At 39.2% G+C, this 20,119-nt stretch overlaps 1 protein-coding gene and 1 non-coding gene across 2 annotated transcripts; one reads left to right on the top strand and one right to left on the bottom strand.

Annotated features, from left to right (window-relative positions):
• Positions 1-365: 365 nt before the first annotated feature.
• On the top strand, positions 366-7,182 carry LOC141656475 (uncharacterized). The gene is made up of 6 exons (XM_074463384.1): positions 366-501; positions 3,293-3,800; positions 4,634-5,196; positions 5,270-5,455; positions 5,619-5,820; positions 6,329-7,182. The coding sequence occupies exons 1-6, from the start codon at positions 457-459 to the stop codon at positions 6,478-6,480; spliced, it is 1,656 nt and encodes a 551-aa protein (XP_074319485.1). The 5' UTR covers positions 366-456; the 3' UTR covers positions 6,481-7,182.
• Positions 7,183-20,012: 12,830 nt separating this feature from the next.
• Positions 20,013-20,119, bottom strand: LOC141658061 (small nucleolar RNA R71). Its single transcript, XR_012548971.1, has one exon. It is a non-coding gene; the product is annotated as a small nucleolar RNA R71 (small nucleolar RNA).

The raw sequence follows: 20,119 nt of genomic DNA, 5'->3' as shown, positions 1-20,119 counted from the left end.
CCCTATCCGTTTTGTGAGTGACATTACCCGTAACTTGCTCCGATCCGTCTTCAGCAAGACTAATTGTTATTAAAAAAACGTTGAATGTGACTAAAATATTAGTTTTAAATATGTTTTACCTTTTTTATAAAAAAAAATTTTAATTAAAATAAAAAGACGTTAAAAATTATTTCTTGATCCGTATTTTGAATCTAATCCGACCCGTAACCCGTATGACCTGTATTCGACCCGACCTATATCCTAATCCGACCCGTTTAACTCGATCCGGGACCCGAGCCACTCAACCCGTTTAACAGGTCTCCAAGGGAGACTTGGTGACTGACTCAAGTATATGAACCGCTTATACCTAGCCTTTTAAGACAATCCTTGCCTATTTACACACGAAACAAGGAATTACTTGGAATTCGAAAATCTCCGTTTCTTCTCTTCCTGAATAACTCTCTTACTCACTTTCCTATGACTGCCATGGATATTTCAATCCTCACTGAAGATGATCTTCAGGTAATCTCAATATTTTCGAAACTTTATACTCCCTCCCAGTTACTATAATGTTCTCACTTTCCCGAAACGGATTATTCAACTAATGTTCACATTTCATTTTTTGGTAACTTTTACTCTTATTTTATTCATTCATCTCTCCTATCACCAAACCCCACACAACTCTTTTACTCCTATTTTATACTTTCCTTAAGTATTATGCCCAAATGGTAACAATATAGTGACTGGGAGGGAGTATATTTAATTTTTAGGTTTATCGTCATTAAGGTGCAAGGCCTCCTTTCTTCTTTGCTATCCATTATATATCACTCATATCATTGCTCTTTATTACGTGTATATGTTAGTATGGAATAGGTCTCCCTTGTGACGGGTCAAGTATTATCCAGTTGGGTAGATAAAACAAAAGTAAGAGTGCCTAAAAAATCACAAATGACTTGTCTTTATCTCCCCAAGTGGGTTTTATCTGACCCGTCATAAGCTTGTGACAATATAATCCGTCACAAATGAAAATTTGTGGTTAGGAAATGTATTACTCCCCTGTCCGATCATTTATTTGTCAATTTCATTTATGGTTGTTTCATTAATTTGTTTACATTTATGTATTTTGAATATTTTTGAAGGGTAATTTAGTTATCTATATCAATTATTGTTCATTTGTCACTCAATAGCATCACCCATAAATGGTCTCATATCCTCTTCTTAGTCTTTGTGCCAAAATTAAAAGTAAACAAATGACCGGAACGGAGGAAGTAATTACGAAATATAAAACTTAACTTTGACTTTGATTGCATTTGTACTACTATTTCTTTCTTTTTTGGGGGTGAAAAGAAATTGAAATAGACTTTAGTTGGTGTTTAGAATTGTGAAATTGATGATTCCATTTTTATGGTTTCAATTTTACTCATTTAAATATTTATACTCCCTCCTATTCACAATAAACTTCCCTATTTTCTTTTCCGTCTATTCACAATAACTTCCCTATTTCCTTTTTTAGTAAGTGTTTGTGTCAGGGTTTTAAATCTCGGCCGAGACGTATCGTATCGCCCGAGATGTATCGGTATCGAAGGCCGCCGATACGAGATATCCCGAGATGTATCGGGTAAATTGAAAAGAAGAAAGTATCGGCCGAGACGACCGATTTATAACGTGTATCGGCCAACTCGGCCCGACATGACCGCGATGAACCCGATATGAACGAGTTATAACTTGTACCGGCCAAGTTTTTTAATGGAAAGCTCTTAGAAATTGTATAGCATTGATCAAATTAATTATCCTAAGTAGAATTAATCTTAACTTTATATGAAATAGTCAATAGATGATGAAATATCTACAAAAGCTTGTAAAATAAATATCACCGCGATAATAGCGATTCGGAGCGCGACGGCCGAGTCGGGGACGATTCCGCGACTCCGTTACCGCGACCGCGATCGCGACCGATACCGCTATTTAAAACCCTGGTTTGTGTGGTCCAAATTTAATTGTATGGTGGGGTAGTGTATTTGTGTGGTCCAAATTTAATTATATGGTGGGATAGTGTGTTTCCTTAATATTTATGCCAAAATAAAATGGGAGGTTTATTGTGAATAGGAGGGAGTATTCAATTTCATATCCAATTCAATAAAGATGTTTAGTGATCATCTTGAATTCAATTTTGAATTTAAATTTCTCAATGAAGCTTGGGATTCCAAGTTATCCGAAGTGGAACAGGAGTTGGACGGTGGGGTTGTCAGGGTCTTAAAAAAATTAAAATGTTTTTATTAAAAGAATATATTGCCACTAGGAAAATATTTATTATAAAGACGGATAGTGTTCCTCACACAAATGAAAGTAGGTAGTGTAAGTAGGTGGGAAATGGATATCCTCATTTGCCCTCCAACTTTAATTTTGTGAGAGGGCAACTATCCGTCTATAATTATAGACGAATAGTGGTCGTCTATAATGAGACGGGCCCTAAAAAAATAGAATGTTTCTATGATGCACCCCAGTGTTTATTCGAATTTATGATACTTCTTTGGGTTTTCAGAAACACACAAGATACCCCTAAATTCTATAACATGCTCTAGAAATACCCTAAATAGTAAATGCCTAACTTTACAATTTTAAGTTTTACTATCATGTGCCCACTAGACACATGTATGTTAAAAAACCCTAAAATGGAAATAATTAAAGCTATTTTCACGGGAAATTGAGATAGGCAACCACCTTTACCCTTTTTTCCATAAAAATAGCTTTAAATGTTTCCATTTTTGGTTTCTTTATTTATATTTGTTTAACTTATAGGGAGTATATTACTCCCTCCTATTCTTTATCTTCTTCCACATTGGTTTTTGGGGTGTTTTTAAGAGGAGTGAAATATGTGGAGGAAAATGGAAGAAAATGAAAGGAAGGGAGAAAATGTGGGGTCAAAAGAAACACAAATTATAGATAAATAAGGAAAGTGAAAGATTTTAGTGAATTTGTTGTTTTAAGAAATGTGGAAGATGTTAGAGAATAGGAGGGAGTACTTTTGTATTTACAATTATATCATAAAATAGCCCGCAATGGCGGAGTGTAGTGTATAAAAACCAGGGTGAGATCTCGGGGGGGTTTGAAGTTCAAGCAAAGCCCTTTCAAGAAGTGCTCAAACGTTAAATTTTTTAGTTTCACTAAGACCGAGCCTCAAGATTCAGTGCCGATCTCGACCTTATTGATCTGAACTCGAGCATTGGTTGCCTTGGTTACACTTCTAGTTATAGGGGAGAAAATAGTTTTTATCAACAGGAATAACATTTTGATTGTGTGTTTCCAATATTAGGAAGAAAGACGAGGTAGCATTGCGTTCTTCACAAGTTATCGTCCACCAGTTCCACTCGACATATACTCTTGCAAAATCTCTCCAACTTCCGAAAATGATGATGAACTCCTGATGACAGACGGAGAGTCATATAATTACAATGGCCATTCACTTTCTCCTGCGGCTTTGAAGACAATTCTCACCCATACACATTTGATCGCAGAAGGCGTAGACAAAGAAGCTGTTTCGGGCATGATTATGGTCTCAGAGCGAACTGACAATCTAGAAACGCTTCATATAGCCATACACTCTGCTGTAAAACCAGTGAGAATCTTCAATTTCGCCAAGTTGTATGGCACGTATGATAAGGTACGCATGGAAGACAGTGGGTGCATTTGCATTGACGGTGACGATTGTTATCTTGTGTACGTGACCACCAAAGACCCGGCTGATCGTCGTCGACAGCCTTGGACTTCTGTTTATAGAACGAACCTCAAGGATGGACAAACTCAGCGCCTGACTCCACCAAGCAAGTCACTTATCTTACCCTTTGCTTTTCTTATATTACTTCTTGATTATTATCTTACATTTTCATGTAAGAATTCGTGTTATTGATTATCATGGAATTTGTGTTATTGGTTATTGATTATTATTTTCTGACATTCTTGATTATTACCGGGCAAAATCAACCTGACCCGAAAAGACTCGTCCGAGACCCGATATTAACCCGAACTGTTGCACCCGAATGACACCCGAATCCCAAATTGACCAGGCCCGACCCGAAAATGACCGACAAAACATAACTTACTGAAAAATTCTTGGGTACACCGGGTGTACCACGTCATCGTACACCTAAGCTAATAAGATTATTAGAATTACCCACACTTTCTATAAATAATAAAGCAAAATCTAAATGGAATATGGTTAAAGGTTTATCATTGGTTAGGGTGAACGATAATCTTGTACACCCGGTGTACCCAAAAATCTTTCTAACTTTAACTTTAATTGAGCCCAGAAGACTTGAAATGCCTTTTTTATCTTAATCATTAACCCGAAAATGACCTTACCCGAAATAAGCCGACCCGCTTGCCCCGAAACAAACCCGAAATAGACCCCTAACCTGAAATGACCCGACCCGAACTAGCCCAATTCGAACCCGACCCGATTGACCCGTTTGCCAGGTCTAGGTGTGTGCACAACACTCCAAGAGCGCACCCATTATCGAAAACAAAAATTAAGATTGATGAAACCTCATTGTGATTTTGCAGTAGACAATTTTTCTTGCCGATGTCCATGTGTTTGAATTTGGTTCTAAGGGCCTATTGCGGAAGACTCTAGTTAATGTTGTTCGTATTTGTACAGCTGAAGCGGATTTAAGCCCCTCGGTGTCACCAGATAGAAAAAGGGTAGCAATGGCATCATTCCAGAACAGGGGAGGTTGGAATGGAGAGATCGAAAGCATGAAGACCGATATATATATCATGAATATCAAGGAGCCTTTCAATCGGAAATTATTCATCACGGATGCTGGCTGGCCAACATGGGGTAGTGACAATGTCATCTTTTTTCATCGGAAAGTTGGCAAATTTTGGGCTGTATTTCGAGCTCAAATGATCGGATGTTTCACAATGGTTCGTAGAGTTACTCCAGATGGTATTGATGCCGTAACTCCAGTAGCTATCAACTCCAACACTGTGTCCGTAGTAACTATCCGTCCAAAATTGGAGTCGTCCTCTGATGAAACTGCAAAAGAGCCTCAATATCGACATATTGAAATATTCGATTTTTCTGGAACACGGCCGCCCATTGAAATAACCAGAGGTATCAGACCAGATGCCGACCATTTTAACCCGTTTGTTATAGCGGACATGGGTGGAGAAACCCGCATTGGATATCATCGTTGCAGAAGCAACAAACTCGATCAGGTTCGTATCTCTTGTAACTACTCGTGTCATTCATTCTTCTAACTATAAATCTTGAATTTGCCGTTGTATGCAGAGCCATGAGAATAATATTGAGAAAACCTTTAGCAAGCTTCAATGTCCGAAATCAGATATTGGATTATTCCGAGTGTCGGGAGCTTTTCCGACGTTTAGTGCTGATGGCTCCAAGCTTGCCTTTGTAGACAATGAGTTCAAGAAAGTGTGGGTAGCTGATAATACCGGATTGAATATTCGTTTTGAGGTACAACCACTACACACTACCTAAAAATTTATTTCGTTACAAGTCCGTATTTGATCCGTCTCAGTAAATTGTTTACATGTATATGGAGTAATTTTTTAACATGCACCGAGAAAGATATATACAAAGTTATGAATTTCGTCATAACTATTTGCGTGTTTTGTAGCAACAACACGCAAATAGTGTTTTCTCAACGGTATGGAATCAGAATCCAAAGAAGGATATACTTTATGTATGCGTGGGACCTTCGTTCGACACCAGGGCGACCGTTGACATATGTGCCATCCTTAAGGTTTCCGATGGCACGCTACTGCGTAAGGAATTAACCGAAAAGTTCAACAATGCATTTCCATCCACAAATCCAGAAGGTAAATATTTATGACATTATTGGTTCTTTTACTCAACATTATTCTGTTTTGCCATTACGAGTATCTCAACCAAACGCTTCTGTTGCTCGATACTTACACGTGGATTAGGGGTGGGGAACATCCGGTCAGACCGGAAAAATGGACCGGTCTGGACCAGAATCTAACGGACCGGGACCGAAATTATTTATATTTTATTTTTTTCCTTAAAATATTAATTAAAAATACATTGAGTGCCTACTTAATCCGGTCCAATCCAGTCCGGATTTATGGACCAGAGTTTGAAAAGGTGGGTATGTAAAATTAATTCCGGTCCGGACCGGTCTGGGACCGGAATTTTCAGGTCCGGTCCGGTTCCGGTCCGAGATTTGTGATGATTTCGGTTCCGGTCTGGTTTTGGACCGGTGCCCAGCCCTAAAGTCGTGGATAAACTGGTTAATATGAGGTTCTTTACCGAAACCGTTAATGGGCGGCCAAAATTCACACATGAACTACTCCATGTCTCTCACAGGGACAAAATTAGTATACAGATCAACCAGAGACCATGGTGGAGATAAACCATACAAGAACCTATACATAATGGAGGACGCGCAAGTAGGTGAGTTTGGAGACGGAAAAATAACAAGGCTAACCGAAGGCAATTGGATCGACACACAAGCCTAAAGATGCTCCTGAGAAAGACAATGATCTAGACCCGGGTTACTACGGAGCATTTATTGTCAAGGCAAATGATAAAAATGTATGGGTAAGAGTTTTAACTAGTGGAAATGATATTTCGGGTCATATAAACCACCCCTTTTTCAGCCCGGATGGAAAGAGCATTGTCGTCGTTGCAGATCTTGCTGGTGTTTCCGTTGATCCCATTTCTTTGCCGCACTTTTTACATTCAGTGAGACCTTACGGGGACATATTTGTAATCGATATTGATCCAACGGACATTAGAAAGAACGAGAATATTCAAGCGTTCAAGCGGATGACACACAGTAGGTACGAAAACTCGACTGGTACGTGGACCGTGTTCTCAACCCGAGATCCAAATGCTGCGTGGAATCAACATATCAAAAACGCCAATGCTGCTACTTCTTGTCCATATCAAAATCAAAATTCCAATCGACAAGTTTCAAACTACCTTGCCGTACCAAAACGATGTCGTAGTTGATTTCTTAGAACATTCACATTGAAGGGAATTGATCATCGTCTTAACACTCTCTTATCTACGAGGATGTCCTCTTCCATGGGGAACCATTATTACTCTTTTAAGCATACCATACCAAGAAGTTGTATTCTTGTAAGTTTTTCATTTTAACTAATTATAATTTTGTACCAATGTATCAATTTATGCAGTTTGGTTATTTTCTTTTTCAATATGTAACTCTATGTCATCATTAAACATCCAATAATTCACAAATATCAAAAGAGTATTCACAAGAGTAAACACAAACTAAGAGATAGATGTCTAATTATTCCCTTTGAAAAAAGGGTTCGCCGTCTTAATTTAAACTAAGATAGACATGTTGGTATTGGCGACACTAGCTGGTATTGGCGAAAAAGAGTGTATTGGCGAAAAGTATGCAAGGGGAAAGACATGTTGGTAGGAGCATATCAGCTTAATTTTTCGAGTAATCACTTAACGACTAAAACTGAGTTTAATTGACGGAAAATAAAGTTTAGGGGTATATTTAGTGATAATGACAACAATTAGGGGTACCATGTATGTTTTAATAAGTGTAAGGGTACTATGTAGAAAGTCGAAAACTTGAGGGGTACCATATAGAATATCCCTTTATAGTTTTATACTCCCTTTGCACATAAGTGTTCACCCCATTTCTCTAATATATGTAAGGAGTATTTTATTGAAATGGAGTAAACATAGGTGTGCGGTTAATTTAGTAACTCTAAACAATAATCTTGAAAAATTCTTAGATCCTCCAGGAGGACAATTAATGTGTCCTCTAGCCAATTAGAAGCCTTCATGACTATATTTATTTTATATTTAGCTTTATATTTATTACTTTTAAGGGTTTTTCTATCCTATGCCCACTAGGCATAGGATAAGAAAACAAAAAGGGAAAGAATTAATGATGTTTTTATGGGAAATTGTAATATCTTATCACTTTACAAGAAAAACATCATTAATTCTTTCCTTTTTAGATTTCTTATCCTATGCCTAGTGGGCATAGGATAGAAAAACCGTACTTTTAAATAGCTATGAAAGCTTCTTATTGGTTGGGAAGGACACAATAATTGTCTTCCTGGAGGACCTAAGATGGTTTCCCACTTTGAAATGATTTCAATACCTGAGAGGATCTCAGATTGTAAGACCATTCATTTGTAAAAAAAAAAAAACAAAGTTGAAATTTATCAACGTAAAATTAATATAAAAGTAACTATATTACAAATAAGATTCAGATCATAAAATGAATGTTATCATCATTTAAAAGTAATAATAATAAAAAGTAGTAATAGGAGCTTTAAATTACAAATAACCATATTAAAACATATAAAATAGATCCGTGAATTTCACGGGTTTAAACCTAGTATAATTGAAAGCAGTATAAGGTAATATGTACACAAAATATATAGACCGCCAACTATTATGACGAATTTAACATATCAAAATTACCCACCTTTTATAAGTGGGTATAGACCCCGCGTTTAGTGTAACATACAAAGGATACATATTTTTTACTTTATGAAAAATGAAATAGCACCAACACTGTCTATTATAGTCAATTAGGATTCTCTCAATTTTTTAAAAGAAATGGAGAGGCCATTTTCTATAAATGGTCTAGATTTTATCTTGCAACGATTTAACGGACCTTATTTTAGTGTGAAAAATAAAGGTAAAAGCAAATAAAATCGAAATAACAATATTAAATTGTATTGTGAGAGGAAATAGACTTCCATTTCTTTTAGAAAATGGAGAGGATCTTTGCTCATCTATGGTTCCTTTAGACTGGATGAGATTACTTGAAATTTCTTTAACACGGCCGGGTTTACTTTACTTTAGATGAGTCAATGTTCTCCGTTGAAGATGCACCAGCACTTCCCTAAAAGTGACGTATTCGAATTAAGACAATTAGAGAAGAAAAGCAATGTATTTTATCATCATCATCACAACTCTATATGTTTAGATGAATTGTTTTAAATTTTCACATGACAATGAAGAAAAGAAATAAATAACTGTTTTTCACTTTCATAAAGCCAACTAATCAACTAATCAACTAATCAAGTTATCTAGAAATTAAAAGAGATAAGGGTAAGTTTAGGGACTAAACTTTAAGATTTTTTTACAGGTAAGGACCCAAACTTCTAAACTTTCCAGTTAAGGGATTGTAAGAATTTCCGTTAGCATTGTCGTTTGTCCTGTGCTACTGTCTTTAGTTTTTGGAAAAGTCAGACACTTGTTTTACACATTTACACTTTTTTTGCTTTACTTCTTGAATCTTGATGCTAAAATAGGAGTATTAATTTGCCTTCTCTTTGATATTGGTATTTAATGATTTAATGTGATGAATTGGTGTTTCATATGTTCTTATTTATGGGTTTTGTTCGATATCTAGTTTTAATAGCGGTTTATAGGTCATCCCGTCCATTGAACTATGTTCGTCCCGCCCGCTATACCAACAAGGCATTTTAAGAAAATTACAAAAGCCCGACCCACTAACTCGTCCCAAACCGGCTAACCCCCTTCTCCGTTGGCCAAATATTTAACTGAGCTCAGCCCATATCCGACACAAGCCCGCATTTGATCACCTCTAATTTTATAATATTATATTGCTCTGTATGTATTTTTTAATGTCTTTAATTACGGTCTTAAAATGGTTGTCTTGTGCCTTTGTTGGTGTTTTTAAAATTTCGTAGTCTAACAGTGTATAAGTTTTAAAAATAAACAATGGATTACGAAGAAAAGATAATTTAAATTTTATTTTAACTAGCAGTAGAATACACTAGTTCATTTATCAATTAAGTTAATTTATAGCATTTTAATTGAAAATTATCGTATTCTTGACGGAGTTACTTATTTTGATATTTTTTTCAATTGTTCTCTCTTTTATTTGTGTCAACTTTAGGGTTGAGCAAAACCATATACCCGGATACGGTTTTAAAAAACCGTGTCGTATATACGGTTCTTAAGCTCATAAATTTACCGATATGGATCCGACACGCTTTAACCGTATACCCGAATACGGATATCTTTTCAAAAACCGTATCGAAAACCGTATTCTAGGTTTTGTTTTTGCCCGACCCGAACCCGATTGTCCCGATACGGTTTTCAAAGAACCATATCGATACATGGAAATTCATATAAATAAAAACTAACACAAATATATAGAGTAACGGTCCGTTTTTCTTAAGACCATTGCTTTTGGTCTGAAATAAGACGGGTAACATGTCATCATTTTACAATAAAATATTGTTATTCGAACATACTTACTGTACACAAATCTTCAAAGTCTCAAAAGTGAATTGCATTAGAAAAAGTATGAAAGAGAAGGGGAATTCAATTAGTGGAGACTTTTTTTTTTTGAAATTAGCATGAAATCGAATCTAAGTCATTGCTAGTTTGCTACCCCAACACGATGCAAGTTGGAATTACATGGGGAAAAACATACTGTATACACTAATAGCTAGAGGTAGAACTTTAACTTTAATATACTATATGATATGATGCCTAAAAAAAAAACTTTCCTTCTCCATTTCAATCTATTTTACCCTTAATTAAAATAGCAACCAGCTCCCATAAGCTGGACAACCAATTACGTTTCGTATCAACCTCTACTTTCTCTCACCCCTTTTTTCTCTCTAAAAACCCTAGCCTCCAACAATCAGATCCGGGGCTTCCATCGATCATTAATCGATGGTAAGCCCCATAAAATTTTTATTTAGCAATTATTAGTATGAAAATTTATGAATCCATTAATAAAAGTCTCCCTTTTGGTGAGATCCGTTTGTCTGTCTCCAATTTCGGAGTTTTTTCTGTCCTTTATATCATTCTAGGGTTTTGTTTTATTGGAAATATAGATAAGAGCAATTTGTTGATGATTTGTCATACGACTCTACAATTGATACGCGTTATTCGCCGACGATCTATGGTGCCGATAAAAGGTAAATTCTCTCCATCAATGAATCAAACGAAGGATCCCCTTAAAAGCTATATGAAGAGAGCGATACAAGGACGAGCCGAATTGTCATATCATGTTTTGAGATCCCAAGTTTTAAGAGAGGAATTTGTTCTTTGGCTTCTATTAGATTTGTTGTTTTCGATTATACCTATCTCTTGTAAGTGCCGTTTGGCGATTTATTAATGAATTAATCTTTTCCTTCAAAAAAAATTAGTGGAGACTTTTTCCCAAGAATAAAGGGGTTAACCAATCTAACGGCAGAACAAACGGAAATATATTTGAAGTCCTTAACTGGAAAGTTTAAAAGTTCGGGTCCTTAACTATAAAAAATCTCAAAGTATAATCCCTTGTCTTACCCTTATCTCGAAATTAAAATGTATGTTTTTGTAACATTTTCTTACCTCTTCGAGTAACCGCATTCTATCTGGCTTCTCTCTTTTTGTAGCAGCGGGAACTAACTTGACAATCACCTTAAGCAAAACGGTCCGATTTGCTGCAACTCCAATAATTGAACACATGACAAAGATAACTATGGCTGCCCATAAAGCACTGTAATTTATTGCGGTGTAGATGCCTGCCATAAATGCTACTAAGGTTCCATATAGTGAATGCATTAACAAGAACACACTTCGATCAACCAATAGCCGAGCCATGTTGGGTTCAGAAACCATAGACCAAACCAAGCAGAACAAGACCAACATGGATGTACACATAGCATATACATCCGCCAGTAAAAATACTAAGAAACCTGCTCTCTTTGCAAGAATTGCTTCTCCAGAGTTACTGTCTAGTCCACCAGGAAGAGTGAATCCTGCTGCGAATGTTATTGTTGCCAAAGGTGCAGCAACAACAGAAAGGGTGTTTCGTATTTGTTCCAAATTGCTTCCCGGCTGAATATATGATGTTTTAAGATATGGATTCACTTTGATTAGCTTGCACATTTTCTCCTGCAATGGGAACTTTTAACATTGTATCTGGAATTGCAACAGTGAACTGATTGAACCTTAAATTCCAGACAAAGATTACTTTGTGTACTATATCACACGTAAGACCGTCTTATTTGAAATGTTATAGAAACTTTTAACGTCAAACTTCAATAATTGGATCTGATAGCTTTAAAACCAACCTAGCCCATGTGTGATGCTAGTTTTTTGTATATAGGCGGACAGATAGATATAGAAGATGGGTCGGATTTCAGAACGCCAATCATTTCTTGGCTTCTTATCTAACTCACAAATTGTTTGTTAAAAGCAGAGGTTGTATTGAGGTTGTTGTTCAAAAAATTTGGAGAATGGCTGGACAAGACAGACGACAAAGGATTCACAATACTTCATAAATGGGCAGAGGACGGGGAAGCAAGGCCGTGCAAGCTACTTTTAGAAGGCGGCGATGTTGGTGAAGCGAGAACCAAAATATTTAAACACAAGATTTCCGAGAAAGAAAAGAAGGCATCCGACACTCCATTGCATATAGCCGCGAGGAAAAAGGATTCTGAACTCGTCCAAATCTTGATATATGGATATCAGCAACAAGCAAGTGTAAGCGAGAGTGAAAACCAAGAGTACGTGGCTTTAGAATTTCCTCTTTGGAAAATAAAGAACAACTATGAGAATACACCATTACATTGCGCCTTGTATGCATCAGGAAAACATGAAGAACTTGCACTAGAGATCCTCTCAATTGATCCAACTTCGTGTAAGATTCACAATAACAAGGGTGAGAGTCCTTTCTTTCTCGCTGTCAGGTCAGGTTGTGCTCGAGTTGTGGATGAAATCATGGACTTTGAGGAACCTCGTTTCCAAATGCTTCGTCGCAATGATGGAACTATTAACCAAATATCTCACAATTAGGAAATTGTATAAAGTAATCAAGTAAATATTGAAAATATAGTTTTCTTTATTCTGTAGATTATCTCCTTACCATAATCGCTAACCTATGTACACTATAAATACTTGTACCCTATTCAATGTTAAATACAACTTTTATTCTCAAACTTATATCTCTTATATGGTATCAAAAGGCTCTCATCGATCCAACCTCAAACTCCGACCAAAAAAACCCTCCTTCAAACGACAAGCCACCTCTTCCTTGCCCTTCTTCCCACTCGACATGGCTGCCAACACTTCTCACAATGAAACAATCATTCCCAACCCTCATGAGAACTCCAAACCTTTAACCTCGCTAAACTTAAACCACTGCGTCAAACTCAATGCCCTCAATTACACCGCCTGGCGATTTCAACTAACCAATATTCTCTTTGGTTTTAGTCTCCTCGGTTTCGTAACTGGAACCGAAACCCCACCTGCCAAAACCGTGACCGACGCCAAAGGTGAGCAACCAAACCCGTCTTACTTGACATGGCTCAAACAAGACGGTCTTATTCTCGGGGCCCTTATGGGTACCCTCTCGGCTGCCCTATAACCTCTCATAGTACGGGCCAAAACCGCTAAGGAAGCATGGGATATCCTTGCTCAAACCTATGCAAACCCTTCGAGGGCACACATAATGCAACTTAAAAATCGCTTTGAGTCTATTGTTAAAACCTCCGACCAAACCATAACCGATTACATGAACTCGATCAAAGTTTGTGTTGATCAACTCGCTCTCATGGGTAAAATACTTGACCCAGAAGATATCATAGATCGAGTCCTCAAAGGTCTTGACTATGAAACCTACAAACCCGTCATCACCACCGTAAGAGGCCGAGATACACCCATCTCCTTCGAAGCTCTTCACGAGCAACTATTAAACCACGACCTTATGTCTAATCATGACAGCTCCACCACTCACAACCACTTCACTCTCTCGGCCAATCCTGCACACCGTGGTTCCAACCAATATCGCAACAACAATCGCCAACAACCTACCACATATTATCAACAAACTTCTCATCAAACCCCACCTTCGAACCCGCCTGTTTCACGCCCCTTCAAAGGTCGATGCCAATGGTGTCGGGAAACAGGACACGTAATCGCCAATTGTCCTCTATTTCGAAAACTATTTCCTAACATCACGTTTCCTGAACCGAACTATCGTCAACACCATAACCAGACCCAACCCCCACCGCAAGCACACGTTGCCAATTATGGCAACCAATCCTACACCAACACCATACCCAACCCGAATTTCTTGTTCGACAGTGGTGCCTCACATCATTTGACCCATGATTTAGACACTCTCGCATTCCACTCACCTTACGACGGCCTAGACGATCTCATCATTGGTGATGGCTCTGCCCTCCAAATCGAAAATACAGGTTCGTTTATAATGCAAAGTCTTAGTTCAATGACGTTCTTCATGTTCCTAAAATCTCACGCAATATTGTATCTATTTCGAAATTGTGTAAAGATAACAATGCTTATGTTCTTTTCACTGACAATTATTTCTTTGTAAAGGATCGTCACAACCAGAAAACCCTCCTCCAGGGCCGAGCAACCAAGGGAGTGTATGAATGGTGTCCGCCACCGGTCGTCCATCAAGCCGCTCTCCAAAATAGAGGAACCACGCCTCCTTCGTGGGAAGGAACCACGCCTCTTTCGTGGCACCACAAGTTGGGTCATCCCACATACGATGTACTTCAACTAATCAATAAAAATTTATCTTTTCGCATTCGAAATTTTGATCATTGTCATGCGTGTTGCATCTCTAAAAACAAGAAAATTCCATTCTCTACTTCGTCCATCACCTCCAACGCACCCTTAGACCTAATTTTTTCCGACCTATGGACTAGCCCTGTCTTATCTCGTGACAACTATAAATATTACGTCGTATTTGTAGACCATTATACTAAATATGTTTGGTTATATCCTTTAAAATGAAAGTCCGAGACAACTCTAGTTTTCACGCAATTTAAGGCACTAGTCGAGGAATATTTTAATAAACCCATTCGTCGCTTCTTTTCCGATAATGGTGGCGAATTTACAAAATTAAACCATACATTACTTACTAATGGCATATCACATAATACTAGTCCGCCTCACACACCCGAACACAATGGCTATGCCGAAAGACGACATAGACATATTGTAGAAACCGGTCTTGCCTTACTTAATCATGCCGGCCTTCCCACCATTTACTGGCCGTTTGCTTTCGCTACCGCAACATATCTCATCAATCGCTTACCAACCAAAACTTTGAATGGTGACTCACCTTATTTTCGACTTCATAACATTCAACCCAACTATCATAAGCTTCGCAATTTCGGATGCCTATGCTATCCGTGGTTGAGAACGTATACAAAACACAAGTTAGAAGACCGCTCCATCGCTTGTATTTTTATTGGTTATTCTAACACTCAAAGTGCGTACTATTGTTTAGACCCAAAAACTCATCGTATATATACCTCTCGACATGTAAAATTCGTTGAACACCACTACCCATTTCTCAAACCCACATCGTCATCTCCTCCACCCGTGGTTGATGATTGGTGTACTCTTCATATTCCTCTTCTCTCTCCGCTGCCCACAACCATGTCCACACCCACAACCCAGCCTTCTCCTTCCATCGAACCCACCCCACGCCCTCCTGTCACAGTCACCTATTCAAGACGACCTCGCCCTTCGCCCATGCCTACTTCCACGGCATCTCACACCCAGACCATCCCACAGATCAACCCCACGTCTATCCCTCCTTCTGCCACTCCTCAGCCTCGCAAACAAGCAACCCTACCACCTCCTACGACCATCGTCACTCGTCTAGATAATGGTATTAGAAAACCCAATCCTAACTACACTAACAACCTCGCTCAAGCATCATCAACCAGTGATAGTTTACCCAACACAGTAAAACAAGCCCTCATTCTTCCTCAATGGCGTACCGCCATGCAAGAGGAATTTGCTGCACTTGAACGTAACGAAACCTGGACGCTAGTCCCACGCAACTCCTCTCAAAATGTTATAGGATGTAAGTGGGTCTTTCGAAATAAATTCAATCCCGATGGCACCCTCAAACAACACAAGGCTCGTCTTGTGGCTAAGGATTTTCATCAGCGACCTGGCATTGACTTTAATGGGACATTTAGTCCTGTCATTAAACCTACAACCGTCCGTTTAATTTTATCCTTAGCAGTCACAAACTCATGGTCGCTACGGCAATTAGATGTTAACAATGCATTCCTCCAAGGCACATTACGTGATGATGTGTATGGTTCAACCACCTGGTTTCGTTAACCAATCCAAAGTCGATCATGTTTGCAAATTGAACAAAGCTATTTACGGCCTTAAACAGGCTCCTCGAGCCTGGTACATGGAATTAACCTCCTACCTTCTCAACTATGGTTTTAAACAATCCGTTTCTGATTCATCTCTATTCATTTTACAGACACAAACCACCTTTATCTACATGCTTATCTACGTTGATGACATTATCATCACTGGACCGAATCCCAAGCAACTACACCACTTCATTGCAACCTTGTCCCAACGCTTCTCGCTTAAAGACCTCGGACCGTTGTCTTATTTTCTAGGCATTGAGGTTGCTCATAATTCTCATGGCATTCACCTAAACCAATCTAAATATGTTCATGATCTTTTAACCAAGTACAAAATGCTCGAGGCTAAGCCAAATTCGACACCTATGGCTACCTCTCCTCCATTACTTCGTGAAGACCACCTCGCTATTGATAACCATTCGGACTATCGGGCCATCGTTGGTAGTCTCCAATATCTATCACTCACACAGCCTGACATTGCATTCGCCATTAATCGTCTTGCCCAATTCTTACATCACCCCACCACCACTCATTGGACTGCATTAAAACGGCTTCTTCGTTACTTACAGGGAACTCAAACCGTTGGCCTTCAACTGTATCGCAACTCTCCATCTCGTCTTCATGCATTTTGTGATGCTGATCATGCCGGCGACAAAGACACCTATGTTTCCACCACTGGTTACATCCTTTACCTTGGTCGCAATCCCGTCTCCTGGTCATCCAAAAAATAGCGAGGTCTTGCTCTCTCTACCACTGAGGCCGAATTTCGAGCAATTGCCTCTGTCACGACCGAACTTCTCTGGCTTCGCAACCTTCTAACCGCGCTCAATATATCCATTCCCACACCTCCTGCCATTTTTTGTGACAACATTTCCACCACCCTTTATGCCAAGAATCCGGTCTTCCACTCGCGCATGAAGCACATGGCCTTATCGTTCCACTTCGTCAAACAACAATTGCTTCATGGCAACATTCGCATCCAGCATGTCGCAAGCAAAGATCAACTGGCTGACATTCTAACCAAGCCTCTTCACAAGCCTCAGCATCTTCTACTTCGCTCCAAGATTGGTCTTACCCATCGGACGTCCATCTTGCGGGGTGATATAGGACCATTTTGCACTCTTTTTCCCTCTATTTTCATGCATATCCGACCCCATTTAAGGCGGTTTTGTACCCCCTTTACTCTCGTTTCTAGTCCCGATTCCCTTTACTATGACACTTTGGCCCCCTTGCGAAAATTGAGGCGGAACGGCGAAACGAAGCTAGAAAGACGGGATTTCTAAGCTTTGCATGAAAGATGAAGGGGATTATCTTTGAGGAGTACCCTCACCAATGGTGGGCCGAGCAATGGCTAGCCAGCCGGGAGTACATCTACAAGGAAATGAAGGAAGAATTGTGAAGAAGCATCCCAAAGGTGGCTTGGCGGTGCAGTGACCTACTGGGAGGACATTTGAGCTTAGGAGATGCAAAGAAGTGAAGAAGGTTATAGGAATCTCTCAGTAGGTCAAATGACCGTGGCCGCCGGCCGGGAGTTCCTTCAAATGCCAAAGTCAAGATTGAAGTCAAGGGTGCCTCACCATTGGACGATGGCCGGCCGGTTGACCGCCGTGCACACCGATGACTTCAAAACTTCAACCAAAAATCCAGAAACTCCCAGCCGGTCAAATGACCGGGCGGTTGACCGACCGGGAGTGCATATACGTGTTTCAAAGCCCATTTCCAATTTCGGTCCTAATCCTTGTATAACCTATATATACCCCTCTCCTTAAACCCTTTTACACACAACCCTAGATCCAGAATATTTACCCTTTCAAGCTTTAAACTTTCTTAATCTCTTTGTTAATCTTTCTTTAATTAGAGAAGTTCTTCAATCAATTAGTGATTGAATTTGGGGTTTGTAAGAAGATTGAAGGATTTCCTTCTTTATTATTTCTATCCAAATTCCTCTTTCACTATTTTGTTGGTATTAATTCTCTCCTTATTTTCATTTGTTTACATTATTGTTCTTCTTTTATGTTTGTTTGATTGTTTATGTTGAAATTATTGTTGTTGTTTGTTTGTTGTTGTTAATTCCATCATTGTCTCTCTTTTCATTGTTCATCTTTCCTTTGTTCCTCTTTCTTTTGTTCATCCTCGGGTAGTTGTCCTCAAAGACTTAATCTTTGAGTTGATTTGATTAAAGATTGTGTCTTTAGGTTTAATCACTCTCATTATTAGATTAAATCATCTTTCCTTACACCCATTGTTAGATTGTTGCATGTTTAGTAGTGAATTTCATCTTCTCACCATGTTTGTGACCAAAGTTTCCATCTTTATTGTTAGTTTTGCAATTAGGACCATGATTAGTGAGTAGTCTTCCACTAGGGCTCGGCTTGACCCGACATGAGTAATTTCATTAATTAAATTTCATAAAGGCTAATTATTTGGGGAAATTGGTGAGGGTAGTTTAGAGGAATGACTTGGGTTATGGGTTGACTCTTGGGTAGTGTTGACTTTACCCTTGACCACCAACGAGAGTTGGTTAGGTTGTGATTTGGGTGCCCGAGACTTGACCCTATTGTTGACCTCGGTTGAGACCGAAAGGGAGAACCGGGGTAGGACACCTCTAAATTAGTGTTTGAAATCGACCCTCGAGAGAGGGAGTGGGATGACCCGGGAATTGATGGGGCTTAATGACCTTAGCGAATATCGGACTACCTCGGGAGAATGCATGTTTTTGGGGTAGTGGGGTATTGAGTTAGGGATTCCGACCTTCGAACCCGAGAGGGGGGTTGGTGGGTAGTGCTAGTGTCCTATTTCGAACCCGAGAGGGGGGTCTTAGGCGAATTAGAGCCGTCACCTCCTCACCTAACTACCTTTGTGATTAGCCTAGGGATTTAATTATGTGGAATTGCGAATTGTTTGGGAAGAACCGAGTCCTAGACCTTTTAACCATTTGAATTACAACCTATCCTTCGTTCTTGCTTATTTTCCTTGTTTTTTTTTTGTTAAGTTTGCATTTCATTTTGTTTTAGGTAGCATTAGTATAACAACCATCCTCTCTTATTTTCGACTTAGCTAAACGATCGGATTAGAACAATTAGTAATCTTTTCAACTCCTTGTGGGATCGACCCTTAATAGTGTACAACGATAGAATCGTGCACTTGCGAGGTATAGCTTGATACCATCAAGTTTTTGGCGCCGTTGCCGGGGAGTTCGGCTAGATATTAATTGTTTTCATTCTTGTTTAGACTAAGTCTTTTGTTACTAATCCCTCTCTTGAGTGTGTAGGACTTTTTGCATGAGAAGGAGAACTCGGAGAGGTCATCCAATTCGTCCGATTGACCACGAGATCGAAGCAACCGCGAGAAGACTAAATTCACTTCGTAGAAGAGGACTTATAGAAACACCGATTCCTCAAGAAAATCCCGTAATTGAGGACCTTCAAGAAGAACCACGGGTCTTTGAAGCTTTCGAAAATCCTTTTGCAACCCCGGAAACGGAAGTAACAATGGCCGCGGTTCCTATGAGAGATAACTTGGCTCCGAAAAAGGTGGTGAATCCGAGTATTGTCAAGCCACCTATTCAAGCTAACAATTTTGATGTGAAAGCCACCCTGCTACAACTAGTCCAAGGGAATCAATTCGGAGGGGGAGCCACCGAAAACCCCAACGAGCATCTCAACGAGTTCTTGGATAGTTGTGACATGTTCAAGGCCAATGGAGTGACGGAGGATGCCGTACGCCTTAGGCTTTTCCCTTACTCTTTGAGGGGAAGTGCCAAGGAGTGGCTTAAAAGTTGTGAACCCGACTCTCTTCGGACTTGGGATGATGTCTCTAAGGCTTTTCTCAACAAGTATTTCCCACCCCAACGAACCGCAAGAATCAAGAGTGAGCTCCAAGGGTTCACCCAACAAGAAGATGAGACCCTTTATGAAGCATGGGAGAGGTACAAGGGCCTCCAAAGGCTATGTCCTCACCACGGTAT

Source organism: Silene latifolia, chromosome 5 (genome assembly GCF_048544455.1).
Source record: "Silene latifolia isolate original U9 population chromosome 5, ASM4854445v1, whole genome shotgun sequence".
NCBI classification, from domain to species: domain Eukaryota; kingdom Viridiplantae; phylum Streptophyta; class Magnoliopsida; order Caryophyllales; family Caryophyllaceae; genus Silene; species Silene latifolia.
This window is presented reverse-complemented; position numbering and strand designations above follow the sequence as displayed.